At 39.5% G+C, this 15,682-nt stretch overlaps 1 protein-coding gene across 1 annotated transcript in view; it reads right to left on the bottom strand.

Annotated features, from left to right (window-relative positions):
• Positions 1–15,682, bottom strand: part of LOC308259065 (olfactory receptor 52H1-like) — a gene marked incomplete at both ends in the record, with an annotated part of 349,856 nt that continues 334,174 nt past the window's right edge. The window contains one exon of the mRNA XM_080689815.1: positions 1–667. Within this exon, the coding sequence (XP_080545941.1) occupies positions 1–667 (667 nt within the window). The remainder of the gene's footprint in view (positions 668–15,682) is intronic.

The following is a 15,682-nucleotide window of genomic DNA, read 5'->3' on the forward strand; positions in this document are numbered from 1 at the left end:
CTAACGTACTCTAGGAACTCCCCTGCCCCCAGTCTTTAGGCATATATCACCCGGTCTCCTTGAGAAGAGCAGAAGAATAACTTTGTCCCGGATCTGCTTGGTCTTCACTCCATAGACAATAGGGTTGAGAGCAGGTGGAATGATTACATACAGGTTGGCAAACATAATGTGAAAGGTTCGAGGGACGTTATGCCCAAAGCGATGGGCCAGGATGGAGAAGAACGCTGGTATGTAGAACATGAGGATGACACAGACGTGGGAGCCACAGGTGCCAAGAGCCTTCTGGCGTGCATCTTGGGAGGGGAGACGGAAAACAGCGCAGAGGATGAGGGTGTAGGAGACAGCAATGAGGACCACGTCTGAGATGACCGTCATGATGGGAACACAAAAGCCGTACCAGATGTTGATGGAGATATCAGCGCAGGCCAGCCGGGCGACGCCTATGTGCTCACAGTATGTGTGAGCAATGACATGTGTCCTGCAAAAGGGAAGGCGGTTCACAAGAAAAACACATGGGACAAAAACACAGAAACTTCGCAAAGAGATAACCACGGCAATTTTGACAATGGCCTTGGGGGTCAGAATCATGCTATATCTCAAGGGCGAGCAGATGGCCACGTAGCGGTCGAAAGCCATGGCCAACAGGATAGCTGAGTCCAGGACAAAGCTGTAGTGCAAAAAGAATAATTGGGTGAGACAGCCTGGAAAACTGATCTCCTGGGGACCAAACCAGAAGATGCTCAGGGTTTTGGGCACACAGGTGGTCGACAGTATGAGGTCAGTTATGGCCAGCATAGAGAGGAAAAAAAACATGGGTGTGTGAAGGCTGTGTTCCACCGCAATGAGGTAAAGAAGAATGCTATTGCCCACAATGGCCACAAAATAGATCAAACAGAAGGGGATGCTGATCCAGACATGGTACTGCTCAAGGCCAGGGATGCCAGAAAGGATGAAGGGGCTGCTGGTGTAGCTGCTCAGGTTGTATGTGCCCATTGAGATCCGATAAATGGCTTCCGTGTCCTAAAAAAAAAAAAAAAAATGCCTTGTGAGGAACATGAGAACATGGTGTGGTAATTCTTCCTCCACCCCTTCTTCAGGGTCCAATCACCTTTTTCCTGTTTACAAGAAAGAAGCCCGTAAATGCTACTACAAACAGTTCTTGTCAATTTAAGAAAGAGTCCCCAGACCCAGTGCTCTTGGTACTAATCGCTCAGTTACTCTGGAGTGGTCTCCAAAATACAGAAAATGTTATCCTCATCTTGGTGGAGTTTTCCCTGAGTCATATAATTTAGTTCTGTATAGTTGTGTATATAGAGAAAAGAAATCTAACTACATAAAGGAACGAAAAGAAACTAAAAGAAATATGTCACAATTGGGAAACGAGCTCATTACAGACTCCCACGATACAAATGGTTCATATAATATCTCATTTAAAACAACCTTCTGCGCCGGGCGTGGTGGCGCACGCTTGTAATCCCCGCGCTTGGGAGGCAGAGACAGGAGGATCGCGCAGATTCGAAGCCAGCCGCGCGGGCTGGCTTAAGGAGACCCTGTTTCCAAATAAAAAAATGTAAAAATAGGTCTGGGAGTGTAGCCCGGAGGTAGAAGGGCTTCCAGGAACCCCAGTACCACCAAAAAAAATAAAATAAAATAAAATAAAAAATAAAATAAAATAAAACAACCTTCTGAAACCGGGTGTGGTGGCGCACGCTTGTAATCCCAGCATTCGGGAGGCTGAGACCTGAGGATCGCGGTTCCCGGACAGCCTCGGCTACTTAGTGAGGCCCTCTGCAACTCAATGAGACCCGGTTTCATAATAAAGAATTTAAAAAAATGGGGCAGGGGGTGTAGCTCAGAGGTTGAATGTTCCTGGGTTTCATCCCCAGATCTACAAAAAACAAAAAACAAAAAACAATAAAACAACCTTCTGAGAGCCAGGCATGGTGGCGCAAGCTTGTAATCCCAGTATTCGGGAGGCTGAGACCCAAGGATCATGGTTCGTGGACAGCCTCAGCTACTTAGTGAGGCCCTCTGTAATTCAGTGAGACCTGGTTTCAAAATAAAGAATAAAAAATAGGGCATGGTGTGTAGCTTGGAGGTCGAATGCCCCTGGGTTCCATCCCCAGACCTGCAAAAAAAAAAAAACTTCTGAGAGATATGTATTTTATCTCCATTTTTTTTAACAAAACCTAAAGTACAGAGAAGTCTCTAACCAAAAAAGATCCCATCATTAGTAATTGACAGAGCCAAGATCATGAAATTCCACAGCCAATATTTTTTCATGCCACTGCCCCATATCATGTGATACCTCAATATGCTTTTAGATGCATAGAATTCACAAGAGGTCTTGAGGTGTGTGGATGGATGTGATAAATAGACCACTGGAATTATATATAACTTGTCCTGAGTACCAACCTTACCCCAATTTCAATGTCCTGACACCCCTGAGACCTGTAGACCAGAATGCTCTCTTTGACTTTGATGTTTGATACCTCACCATGGAGAAAGATAGGAGAAAGGATAAGAGGCTCAGTCTCCAATCCATCTTTAGGAATACATGAGGGGAATCTCATGTAAGAATTAAAAAAAAAAAAAAAGTGGCCCAAATGTGGTTTTATATAATGCAGAGAGGACCTCTAGTGGCAGAAAAAAATAAAATTTATGAATTAGAAAGCCTGGGTCCGGATTAAAAGTTGTAAAAATAACTGATGTTTTTGAGAAATTTCAACATACTACACAAATTAAAAGGTTTCTTGCATAAAATCACTTTGGGGTAGGCTAGCCACAGGACTATCAAACTTTCCTCAGTCAACAGCTATTCCTATGTCTTAAAAAATAAATAAATAAATAAATAAATAAATAAATAAATAAAAGGGAAGTGAGTGTGGTGGCTCATGCCTGTAATCCCGGTACTTGGAAAACTGAGACAGAAAGATTGCAGGTTCTCGACCAGCCTCAGCTACTTAGTGAGGCCCCGTTTCAAAAATAAAAGATAAAATAGGATTAGGAATGTATCACAGGTGGAATGCCTCTAAGAGTAAAACACACACACACACACACACACACACACACACACACACTCACGGAATTGCAAGAAAAACTGTGGAAGAAGAAAACAGAAGCAGTGGGTGAATGACTACAGATTTTCAAGGAATATTATTTCAAATAAGAGTGCTAAGAAGAAATGTCCGCAACCAGCATGACTTACTCCTTCTAAGAGAATATTTTTAATAAAGTAATTCTCAGCTGGGCATGGTGGCACAGACTTGTAATCCAGGCATTTGGATGGCTGAGACCAGAGGATCAGGGTTAGCAGACAGCCTCAGTTAACTTAGTGAGGCCCTTTGCAACTTAGTGAGACCCTGTTTCAAAATAAAAAGAATAAAAAAAAAAGAAATAGGGCAGGGGTATAGCTCGGAAGTCAAATGCCTCTGGGTTCCATCCCCAGACCTGCAATAAATAAATAAATAAATTAATTAATTAATTAATATAAAGTAATTATCTTAGCAATTCTATGAGATAGATAAGATTATCTACATTTTACAGAAGCAGAAATGGAAGCAGAGAGAAGTAACTTATCAGAAGCCACACAAGAAGGAAGAGACAAATCTGGAGAGCCAATATACGGAGTCTTCTCCTAAATTCCCCTGTGAGTAGCCAAATTCTGTATAGAGCCCGTGGATTATCTGAAGTAGAATAGATTTGACATTAGTGATGCAAAAGACACAAAATAAAACCATATAAAGAAAGTTAGTAAAACCAAATACATAAAACAAGTAAGTAGCAGAAAACCAAACACATCACTTATGATAATACATGGAGAAGCAGAGCTTTCTGTGAAGTTGAAAATAATAAAACTCAAGTATAGGTATACGCTGCTCATATGAGAAAGACCTAAAACAAAATGCTTAGAAAAGAGAAAATAAAAAGATAAATAATGATATATAAATAATAATAGGCCAGATGTGGTAGCACAGGTTTGTAATCCCAGCATTCTGGAGGCTGTTCACGAACAGCCTCAGGTACTTACTGAGGGCTTTTGCAACTCAAATGAGAGACCCTGTTTTAAAAATGAAAAGACTCGAGCCGGGCGTGGTGGCGCACGCTTGTAATCCCAGCATTCTGGAGGCTGAGACCTGGAGGATCACGGTTCACGGACAGCCTCAGCTACTTAGTGAGGCCCTCTGCAACTCAGTGAGACCCGGTTTCAAAATAAAGAATAAAAAATAGGGCAGGGGGTGTAGCCCGGAGGTCAAATGCCCCTGGGTTCCATCCCCAGACCCGCAAAAAAAAAAAAAAAAAAAAGAAAAAAGAAAAGACTAAACCGGGCGTGGTGGCGCACACTAATTCCCGGCTTGGGAGGCTGGGACAGGAGGATTACACAGGTTCGAAGCCAGCCTCAACTGGCTTAAGAGACCCTGTATGCCAAATAACAAAATAGGCCAAATAACAAAATAGGTCTGGGAGTGTAGCCCAGATGTAAAAGGCCCCTGGGTTCCATCCCCAGTACCACCTAAATAAATAAATAAATAAATAGACTAAAAACTAGGGCTGAGGGCGTAGCACAGAGGTAGAGTGTGCCTGGGATCCATCTCCAGTACAGCAAAAAATAAAAATTAATTAATTAATTAAATGTTAATATAAATAATAAATGATGATAAACAATAAAATATAATTCAGACAAATTTAAGTATAAAAAAAAGCAAGCCGAGCAATTGAAAATTAGAATAAGTAAACTTTAATTTATGAAACATTAACTAGACTGGGTAGAGTGGCACATGCTTATTATCACAGTATTTGGGAGGCTGAAACAGGAAATGATTGCAGATGGTTGTCCAGCCTCAGCTACTTAGTGAGGCCCTTGGCAACTTAATGAGATGTTGTTTCAAAATAAAGAATAAAAAAGAGAGCTGGGTGTATAGCTCAGAGGTAGAATGTTCCTGGGTTCAACCTCCAGTACCCCCCCCACACACACACAAAAACATTAACTAGAGGAAAGGGTACTTTATACTATTAAAAGGAGTACTCCTTTATGCAGGTATCAGTCATGTAGCTACCGATGTTTCCTCTTATTTGAATTAAGTAACGTTCCCTAGTACAATCTATAGTTATTCCCTCACTACTTCTGTTCTCTTCCAATTCTCTTACAGTTCTCCTTGTAATTCCCTTTGATTCTTTTAAGACATGTCTAGCCATTAACTGGTTTGATATTCTTGTGACTAACCTGCCCAAAACTTTATCCTTCAAGGATGCTCTTATATTGTCATTAGAGTGTAATCACCAATCCCAGGGCCATATTTTGAAGCACTGTAATTCAAAATTCATTAGCTCCATAGGTCACAAATTAAGACAGTTCACTTTGACTCTGTTCAATAATGTGATTCAGTTATCATCATCTCATTCTTTTTTTTTCTTTTTTTTTTTTTTTCTTTTCGGGTCTGGGGATGGAACCCAGAGGCATTTGATCTCCAAGCTACACCCCTGCCCTATTTTTTATTCTTTGTTTTGAAACAGGGTCTCACTAAGTTGCAGAGGGTCTCACTAAGTAGCTGAGGCTGTCTGCGAACCTCAATCCTCCTCCGGTCTCAGCCTCCCAAATGCTGGGATTACAAGCGTGTACCATCATGCACGGTTAAGGCATTCTTCAAAACCCTTGAGCACCTCTAGGTTAACTTTCTCATTCCTATTCATTTAGAGTCTTCATAGTCTTCTCTATCTAGGTTAAATTCTGATTCATCATGTCAATCACTCTCTTTTCAATCCCTTTCTTACTCTCCCTCCACTGATCTGCCATGACATACTTGTGGCGAAACCCAGTTCCTGGATTAACCTTGTGATTTCTCTTTATCAAACCAAAGAAAACAAACCAATTTGCAAACTTCCTAGGAGGCATATTGTGTTATCATAACTTTATGATAACTAACCTGCCCAATGTTCCAACAGCATTATTGTGTTCAGGTCCAACTCACTCTCTGACTTTTTTTTTTTTTTTCCATCTCCTCAAAGCAAATTGCTCAACTCACTCCAATTTCCTTTTCCCAAAAGAAGCTTTCATTTTACTTCTTGGAGAAATTAGAAGCCATCAGATATGAAATCATGTAAGACAGAGACATCATATCTGCAGTCATCTGTTTTTTTACCCTTTTGTCTTGTTATAATTAGGAAAAATGTCACTAATTGTTTCCTAATTGTTATAATTAGGAAAAATGTATTGGAGGCCAAAATCAGATCTATATTCTCAATTTCAAGTCTTTTCACCTTACAAGTTTCATTCCTGATTATTCATTCTCCTGCCCTTTGTTTTCAACAAAGCCCTTTTAAAATTCTGCTTATTTAGTATTTAAACAATTTAATGTGCTCAAGTGTCTTCTTCTAGTCTAAATAATAAAGAATAGTGGCATTTTCTCATTGATAGCTACATATTCAGCCATATACATTATTTATCTTTATTTTTTCATCTCCTGCTTATCCTTTAACTCATTCTACTTTCATCTGTGTTCTCACCAGTCCAGGGAAGCTGCTTTTGGCCAGATCCACAATGATATCCATGCCCTAACTTTTCAGTTATCGTTTGACTTCTCAGCAGCATTGGGCCATGTTGATTGTCTCTCTTGATCGTGACACATTCTCTTAGCTTAAGATAATCTTTGAGTTTTTTCTTTAATTTCACTGTCAACTTACCTCATCGTTTGTTCTTCCTATTCTGTATTTTTCAGAGCGTTTTCTGAAGCTCCCTTTTCTTCTCTCCACACTTTTCCTGATCTATATCATCAACTCTAAAGTTCCTGATTAATAACTATAATTAATATAGCTCAGTTCCTTTTCTCTCATTTATATCTTGTGAGACACGTCTATCCAACTGCACCCTGGATACTTTTGTTTGAGTATTTCATTAGCACCTCAAAACTATTGTTTCAAAAAATTAAAATCAATAGCCATATTTCTTCACACCTGCTTCTCCCTACTCTGTCCAGAATTTTAGAGTATGTTGGCATCATCCACTAAATGACCCAATGCAGAAACTCGAAATTCAACATTTATTTTTTTAATATACTTTTATTGGTGTATTGTAATTATACATCATAATGAGGTTCAGAGTGATAGGAACATACATACACGCAGCACTTGGTGTTTCCCTCCAGATACCCCCCTCTTACTCTCCCTCCCATATATATTAGTGAGATTAATATTGATAACTTAGATCAGAGTCTTTGCAATTACTAGAAGAGGACATAGGACCAACCCTTCAACATATAGGCACTGATAGAAACTTTCTCAATAAGACCCTCAAACACAGAAAATAAAAATAAGAATCAATTAAATGAAGTAACATTAAAATAAAAACTTCTATGTAGAAATTTAACATTTATACCTACTCATAAAGAACCCACATGCAATGAATTATATTAATTCAATCCTTTTTAAATCCATATAAAAATAATCTTCAGCATAGATAACAAGACCTCCACAATTTTTCTTGATTTTTCTTTAGACTTTTTGACACATTCTAAGAATGCTTTCCAGAAAACATCCTGTATTTTCTAGGAATTAACACATGAAAAACAATTTCCATAAAAATATCACCATAAAGCCCCCTATCGCATTATTTCTAGAGTTCTAACTATAGTATCTAGTTATTTACGATTATATTTTCACATAAGTATCCATTGAAATGCTTATCTTTTCTCTGAAATAAACAGAACTGGGGCCAGGAATAGTAGAAGCCCTGTGATAAAGAATAAGGTCACTGCTGTTCCTCAAGGTGTTCTGAAATGGAACCTATGCACTGAATTATTATACACTGAACACGTCATTTTTCTTAACAAAAGTTGTAGAAAAGTAAGTCAAAACAGATAAGGTAACCAGGCATGGTGGCGCACCCTTGTAATCCCACCACTCAGGAAACTCAGACAGGAGGATTGCAGTTCGCGAACAGCCTCAGCTACTTAGTGAGGCTCTTTGCAACTCAGTGATATCCTGTTTCAAAATAAAAATAAAGAATAAAAAATAGGGCTGGGGGGCCGGGCGTGGTGGCGCACGCTTGTAATCCCCGCGCTTGGGAGGCAGAGACAGGAGGATCGCGCAGGTTCGAACCCAGCCGCGCGCGCTGGCTTAGGAGACCCTGTTTCCAAATAAAAATATAAAAAAAAAATAGGTGTCTGGGAGTGTAGCCCGGAGCTAGAAGGGCTTCCAGGAACCCCAGTACCACCAAAAAAAAAAAAAAAAAATAGGGCTGGGGGTGTCACTCAGAGGTAATATGCCCCTGGGTTCTACCTCCAGTACTACAAAAAAAAAAAAAAAAAAAGATAATGTTTGCTATTCCAAATACAAGTGAGGTAATACATGTTACATCAGCACCAAAGTTTTCTATGAGATGATGTACAGACTCCCCCCGCCTATTATTTAAAGCAATATTCTTACCCCTTCTCCTACTTCCAAACAAAGTTCTATGTATCATTTAAGTCCTCGCTAGGCCCTTTCATTCAGCTTAATGATAACTTCCCTGGGCACAGTTTTCAAACCTCTACGCTAGAGATTTCATCTTCTATGAAGTTTTTTATACTTAAAACTACTTGTTTAATATTTATTTTTCCTGCCAGACTACAGTCTCTAAGGCAAAGATCTTGTCAGTCTATTGACTTTGTTTTGTTTCCATTTGATAATCGTCTCAGTGATTACACAATGGTGCCACTCGATAACATTTAAGAATTGAGTATCATCGATAAGTCTAGATAAAAATGAATGTTCCCATTGTACTTCAGTTTATTAAATTATACTTAATTTATTATTTTAATTTATTAAATGTGTATTACTTCATTAGTAAAACAAAATAAACTCATGCAAACTGGCAGCCATTGATATGGCAAAGTAGGATGATGCTAAAAGAGCATTTCCATAACTTATTTTTATTAATATGGTCAAAAAATTTTCACTAGCAAAGATATGAGACATTTTTAGGACTGCTATTTTTGCCCATCCCTTTGATCTTGGCTTAGGCAAAAAAAAAATTTTAGAAAGTTTTTTAACTCCCCAAACTGAACTAAGTGTCCCACCTGTACACATCCACAGAATCGTGTACTTAATTTCTGTGGGAACATTTAGCAGAGTTCATCGCATTTATTAGCCTATCTTCTATTTTTCTAGAAATTAATACATTTTCATTTGCATTGCTTTATTTCCTTATTTGAGTTCACTTTTTGTCAAATACCTCTTAAGTAGAATATGGTGGTATAAGCCTACAATCCTAGAACTTGGGAGGCTGAGGCAGGAGGAGCGCAGGTTTGTGGCCAGCCTCAGCAACTTAGTGAGACTCTACTTCAAAACAAAAATAAAATAGAAGGGTATACACACACACACACACACACACACACACACACACACACACACACACACGAGGCTTACTAATTTTACTGAACGAATGAATGATGTTTAAATCATGGCACACAATATTCTGCTTGATCTACTTACCGTTTTAGCTACAGCCTCTCTCCACCTCTAGTCCCTCTTGTATTTATCTATGTTCCACTAAAGTTCAGTATAAAAACGGAAAGGCGAAAATAATAAATGGATGAATAAGTAAGAGAATCTACACAGAGTCACAGGATAAGGAACAGCTTAAAAACCAACTTTTAGCCGGGCATGGTGGCACGCTTGTAATCCCAGCATTCGGGAGGCTGAGACGGGAGGATTGCAGTTTGCAGACAGACTCAGCTACTTAGTGAGGCCCTCTGTCACTTAGTAAGACCTTGTTTCAAAATAAAGAATAAAAAAATAGGGCTGGGGGTATAGCTCAGTGGTAGAATGCCCCGGAGTTCCTTTCCCAGTACCGAAAAAAAAAAAAAAGAAAGAAAAAAGAAACCTTTAGAATCAGATATTTGATTTGCATCTAATCAGTATCTCTTACTTGTATTACACTGAATAAGCTATTTGATCTCCCTAAAATGTCTATTTCCTCATAGATGTTTGTGTGGGGATTATATGAACAGGTTGTCTCAGCTCAGTGCTTGAAAAATGTCAAGCTAATAATAAATAGCAGCTTTTACGTAATATACCCATGGTTGAAAACATTTGTGTACACACACTGATGGCCAAAACCCACAAGGGGACAGAAAGTGGAAAATCACGGCAACCCAGAGAGTCACAGCCCATTCTCTGGGATCAGAGTTCTCAGATTCTTGAGCTTTGGCTGTCAAACTGAATCCTCCCAATAACCTCCATCCTGCTTATTCCCTCACCCCATTTATCTATCTGTAGTGATTCCATTCTCTGGGACTTTAAAATCTCGCCCTGAGGGCTGCAGCCTTATTTCCCAGGGAAACTGCTCTAATCCCATCCCTGTCTTCTCTTAGCCTCTCCTGTTTGTTTGTCCTTCAATTGGCCTCCTCCAGAAGCTGAGTTCTGTCCTTGACTTCCCAATCCTACCTGCCCTGTCCAAACTCAACACTTACCAAGCCCCAGGCCCTTGATGGGGACTGCGGGATGAGGAGGAACAGCACTCCTGAGAGGAAGGCCTTATTCCTCTTCCTGGACCTTCAGAGAGGGCACTCAGAGCGTGCAGGCCCCCGAGGACCATGAACACCAAGCCAGTCAGTGAACTGTGGATGGCACCCTGAGGCCCTTCCCAAGGGTCTAGCCCATGCGGATCTGAGATCCCAAAGGCTGGGATGGACTGAGTCCCTGCAGGGTCAGATCTTCCCAAACAAGGGGTATCCTGAGACAGCAAACCCCAGAGACTTTCAGAATAGCAAGTGCTCTCTCCACTGCTGCTAGAAAAATCTGCAGGGAAATCTGTGTGTTTGTTGTGTGTGTGTAGGAATCTGTATTTCTCTATGTGATTTATTTATTTATTTATTTGTGCTGGGGATTGAACCTTTGTCCTCATACATGCTAAACAATTGCTCTACTACTGCACTACGCCCACAGCCTCTCTGTGCACTACTTTATTAATGCTATACATATTCATTCTTATGTGTAATTTTAAAATAAATTGAGAATGCAAAGAGGCAGATAAGAGGAAGGATGCAGGTTCTTCTGATTCAAGTCTAACATGCGCTGGAGACTTCCATGGTTATCACAAATCTGTAAGTGGAACTTTCATATAAAAAGTGGAGTAGCCGGGCATGGTGGCGCACGCTTGTAATCCCCATGCGTGGGAGGCGGAGACAGGAGGATCGCGCAGGTTCGAAGCCAGTCTCTCTGGCTTAAGAGGCCCTGTTTCCAAAAAAATATATATAAAAATAAAAAGTGGAACTTTCAGCCGGGCGTGGTGGCGCACGCTTGTAATCCCAGCATTTGGGAGGCTGAGACCAGAGGATCACGGTTCGCAGACAGCCTCAGCTAGTTAGTGAGGCCCTCTGCAACTCAGTGAGACCCAGTTTCAAAATAAAGAATAAAAAATAGGGCAGGGGATGTAGACTGGAGGTCGAATGCCCCTGGGTCCCATCCCCAGAACCGAGGGGGGGTGGGACGTTCATATAAAGTCTCTTCACACACACACACTGGCCAGTCCTGTCATGTAGATTCAGACATCGCAGGAATCACTTTCCCCCTTCAGTCACCATTGTTCAGTCTCTTGTCACCTCTGCTCTTGTGCTCTGATTAATTCAAAGATTTCAGTTCCACCCTCAATTCAGAAGCCATAATCATCGTTCTAGACTAGAAATGCAGGCATCATCTCTGCAGTTCACAAAGCCATTAGGATGAAGGAAGCTTCCATTAGGCCTATCAGTTTCAGACTTAACTTCCTTTTCAGCTTCACCTCCGGTCATTCTACCTCAAGGTATATCCTAAATTTCCAATTAACTCCAAATATATTAAAATCTTCTTGGCGCTCCAAATCTCCTCTATTTTCTCAGCATAGTCTCTTGGCGTGTTATCTCTTCTTTCAGTATTATCTCCTCTGTTCTTTTTTGCCTGATTCATCTTAGCTCATATCATCACCTTTCTTGGAAATCATCTCTCACACAGCCCGTGCTTACTCCCTGAGGGGCTGGCATTTATCACATCGTCTTGTAATCACTTGTTTGGCTCTGCTCTCCTTTCAGAATCTGAGTTCCACGTTATACAGATCTCATTCTCCTTATCCACTACTGGATTTCCATCACTGTTCAGAGTTCAAGTAGTGCTTTAAGTTATTAGTGGTGGTAACAGCAGTATTATTTATATCACCTCTTCCTTTGTGTGTGTGTGGTATTGGGGACTGAACCAAAAGGCCTTCTACCTCTGAGACACATTCCAGTACTTTTTTATTTTTTGTTAAGAAACAGTCTTCCTAGGTTGTTGAGGGTCTTACTAGGTTGCTAAAGCTGGCCTGAAACCTTACTTGTCTCAGTCTCCCAAGTACTGGGATTACAAACATATGCCACCACGCCCAGCACATTTAACATATTTAAGTGACTATTATAATACCAATTAGAAAGTCATTGTATATTATTTGATGTATTTGTAGTCGACATCTGAAATGTAAATTTATATCATTTGCCAAAATGTTGACTCTCTAATGGCCCATACACCCACAGGCTCTGTAACATTTTCCTGGAGTTACAGCATAATACAGAAAGCAAAAAAGATAATATTGAATTTCTGAGCTTTAAGAAACACTACTAGTTTATTGTGACACCAGAAGCTCAGATTAGGGCAGAATCATTTGATCAAAAGTTATCCTAGGACCAGATGGACCCTGTTTCAAAATAAAAAGGGCTGTGTGTGTGTGTGTGTGTGTGTGTGTGTTTGTGCTGGTGATTGAATCCAGGAGTGTTCTACCTCTGAACTACACTTCTAGCCCCTTTTTATTTTTATTTTGAAACAAGAACACACTAGGTTGCTGACACTGGTCTTGAACCTGCGATCCTCTGGTCTCAACCTCACAAGTACTGGGATTACAGATATATGCCACCACAACTGGCTAAGCCCCCTCTTCAGTACAACATTTTCAAAGTCTACTTTCAAAATAAACCATCATCCCCACCTCAATTACATTATCAGAAAAAATTATACCCCATCACAAACATAATTAGTAGAGAAGAAAGAAAACAATTGGCAAGTCTAACTGATGCCCTTTATTTTAATTTGATTTGGAAAAATGTTCGCTTATATTTACTATACATAATTTATTTATTTATATAAAATATTTGGAAAAACAATTCTTGCTGTGAATAGTACTATTATAAATATGATTCCTATGTGGGACCTAGGCATCTTAATGCTAATATATGTAAGACTCCTTATAGGAGTCCAACATATGTATGTGTGTGAATATATATATATATATATATATATATATATATATATATATATTCCTAAGGCCAGCTGATAAAACACCAGAAAGAGAAAGAATTTGATGAATATAAATATAAGCAACAAGTGTGATAGATGTAAAATACATATACAAATTTTTGCTGCCTCTCTCTTTAAGAGTTGGAACTTCACTCTCTGGCCTTGAGTGTGGCGTGGGCATAGGGATTTCCCTCTAACAAACAGAATGTAGTGGACATGCTAGTGTACATCCGCTGACATCAGGCCATAAAGGCATTAAAGCTTCCTCCTTGTTCTCTCTGTTGAGAGTCCCACTGTGGTGAGGTCAGCCTCTGTGTCCTAAGGACACAGTAGTTTGTGGAGCCTGCGTGGGGAGCACCTCGAGCCTCTTGCTAACATGAGCTACCAGAGCTACGGAAGCAGAGGCTACAGCCCTGTGAAGCCACAGATGCTCACAGCCCTGGCCAAAGCCGGACCCCAAACACCAGAACCACAGCTGGGACATTCTTGACTGCCAGAAACTGTGTGCAATAAGAAATGTTTATTCTCATATGCAGTTCTCAGACAGCCTCCGCTACTACTTAGTTACTTTGCAACTCAGTGAGACCCTGTTTCAAAATAAAGAATAAAAAATAGGGCTGGGGTATAGCTGGGAGGTAGAATGCTCCTGGGTTCCATCCCCAGTAAATAAATAAATAAATAAATAAATAAATAAATAAAATAATTTTTATAGCATAGATAATATAATGTATATAAAAAGAAATGCATGAATGGGGCATGGTGGTGTATATTTGTAATCTCAGTACTTGGGAACCTGAGACAGGAGGATCGCACAGGTTCAAAGCCAGCCTCAGCTACTTAGTGAAGCTCTCAGCAACTTAGTGAGACCCTATTTCCAAATAAAATATAAAATAGGTCTGGAAGTATAGTCCAGAGGTAGAAGAGCCCTGGGCTCATCCCCAGTACTACAAAAAAATAATTAATTAATTAATTAATTAAATAAGAAATACATGCATGTTATCATTATATGATACGTATAGGTGAGAAATTTTAGGCCAAGACAGTGTTACTTCAATTCGTATGTATTTGGACTATTTGAAGACAGTACCTTTGATTCTATTTTTTTTTTTTTTTTTGTGGGTCTGGGGATGGAACCCAGGGGCATTTGACCTCCGGGCTACATCCCCTACCCTATTTTTTATTCTTTATTTTGAAACCGGGTCTCACTGAGTTGCAGAGGGCCTCACTAAGTAGCTGAGGCTGTCCGCGAACCGCGATCCTCCAGGTATCAGCCTCCCGAATGCTGGGATTACAAGCGTGCACCACCACGCCCAGCTCAATGATTCTATTTTTAAAAACTTCTTTTAAACTTACTTTATCAGGGCAAGTTATCTAGATGTGCAAAATATGCCAAGGACCATTCCTGGTGATGATAAAAAAAAAAAAAGATTTCAAGGTAACTACTTTCATATTTATTAAAACTAGAAATAATTGTCCAGCCTCCAGGACATAACTGATATGATTATAGATCCTATTAGCCCTGACACACTGAAATTAGAATGATTTAACTCAGAAATAGTGTGAGAGAGTGAAGACCATACTAGAGAAATCCTGCCCTGTTTGATAGTATTATAGTGAGTGGATGGATGAGAAGGAAGTTTTTAGAACTAGATAGACTAATTAGCTATCTGTCCTCAAATATTATTATATGACACTACTCATGTTATTAAACTTTTAATTGAGTAAGAATCCCATACGTAAAAATTAATATTTTAATCATGTGTCCAGTTTAGTGGCCTTTAGTACACTTATGATGTGTATAACCATAACCACACTGTAATTGCAGGAAATTTTAATCACCTAAAAAGAAGCCCCGTATTCACTCAACATTCTCTCCGTTTCTTTCCTCCTCCTTCTATTAATCTACTTTCTGTCTCTACATTTTTGCCTCTTGCACATTTAACAAAAATTGATTGTGTCTTGTTTCTTTCAATTACCCTGTTTTAAACATTCTTACATGTTTTAACATGTATGAGAATTTCATACATTTCCATTTTTGAATAATATTCCATTGTATAAATATACCACATTCGCCAGTTATAGACATTTGACACATCTGCACACTTTTTGGTATAAGGAATAAAAGTGCTACAAATACCCTTACAAGTTTTTGTTTTTACAGTTTTCAATTCTCTAGTAGTTCAAAGTTTCAGGTCTTACATTAAAGTCTTTGATCTATTTTCAATTGATTGTATAAAGGGTAAAAAGGTAAGAGTTTCAGTCTTCTGCATTGTTTATATCTAGTTTTCCTTGCATGATTTGTTAAAGACTGTTCTTTCTCCAATGCATGTTTTGGTGTCTGTCGGGAATCCAGCCCAACAGCTGGCGGGGCTTGGCGAGATGATGAGTACCGATGACTCTAACACAA

This window comes from Muscardinus avellanarius, assembly GCF_963383645.1.
Source record: "Muscardinus avellanarius genome assembly, chromosome: 1".
In the NCBI taxonomy this organism is placed as follows: Eukaryota; Metazoa; Chordata; class Mammalia; order Rodentia; family Gliridae; genus Muscardinus; species Muscardinus avellanarius.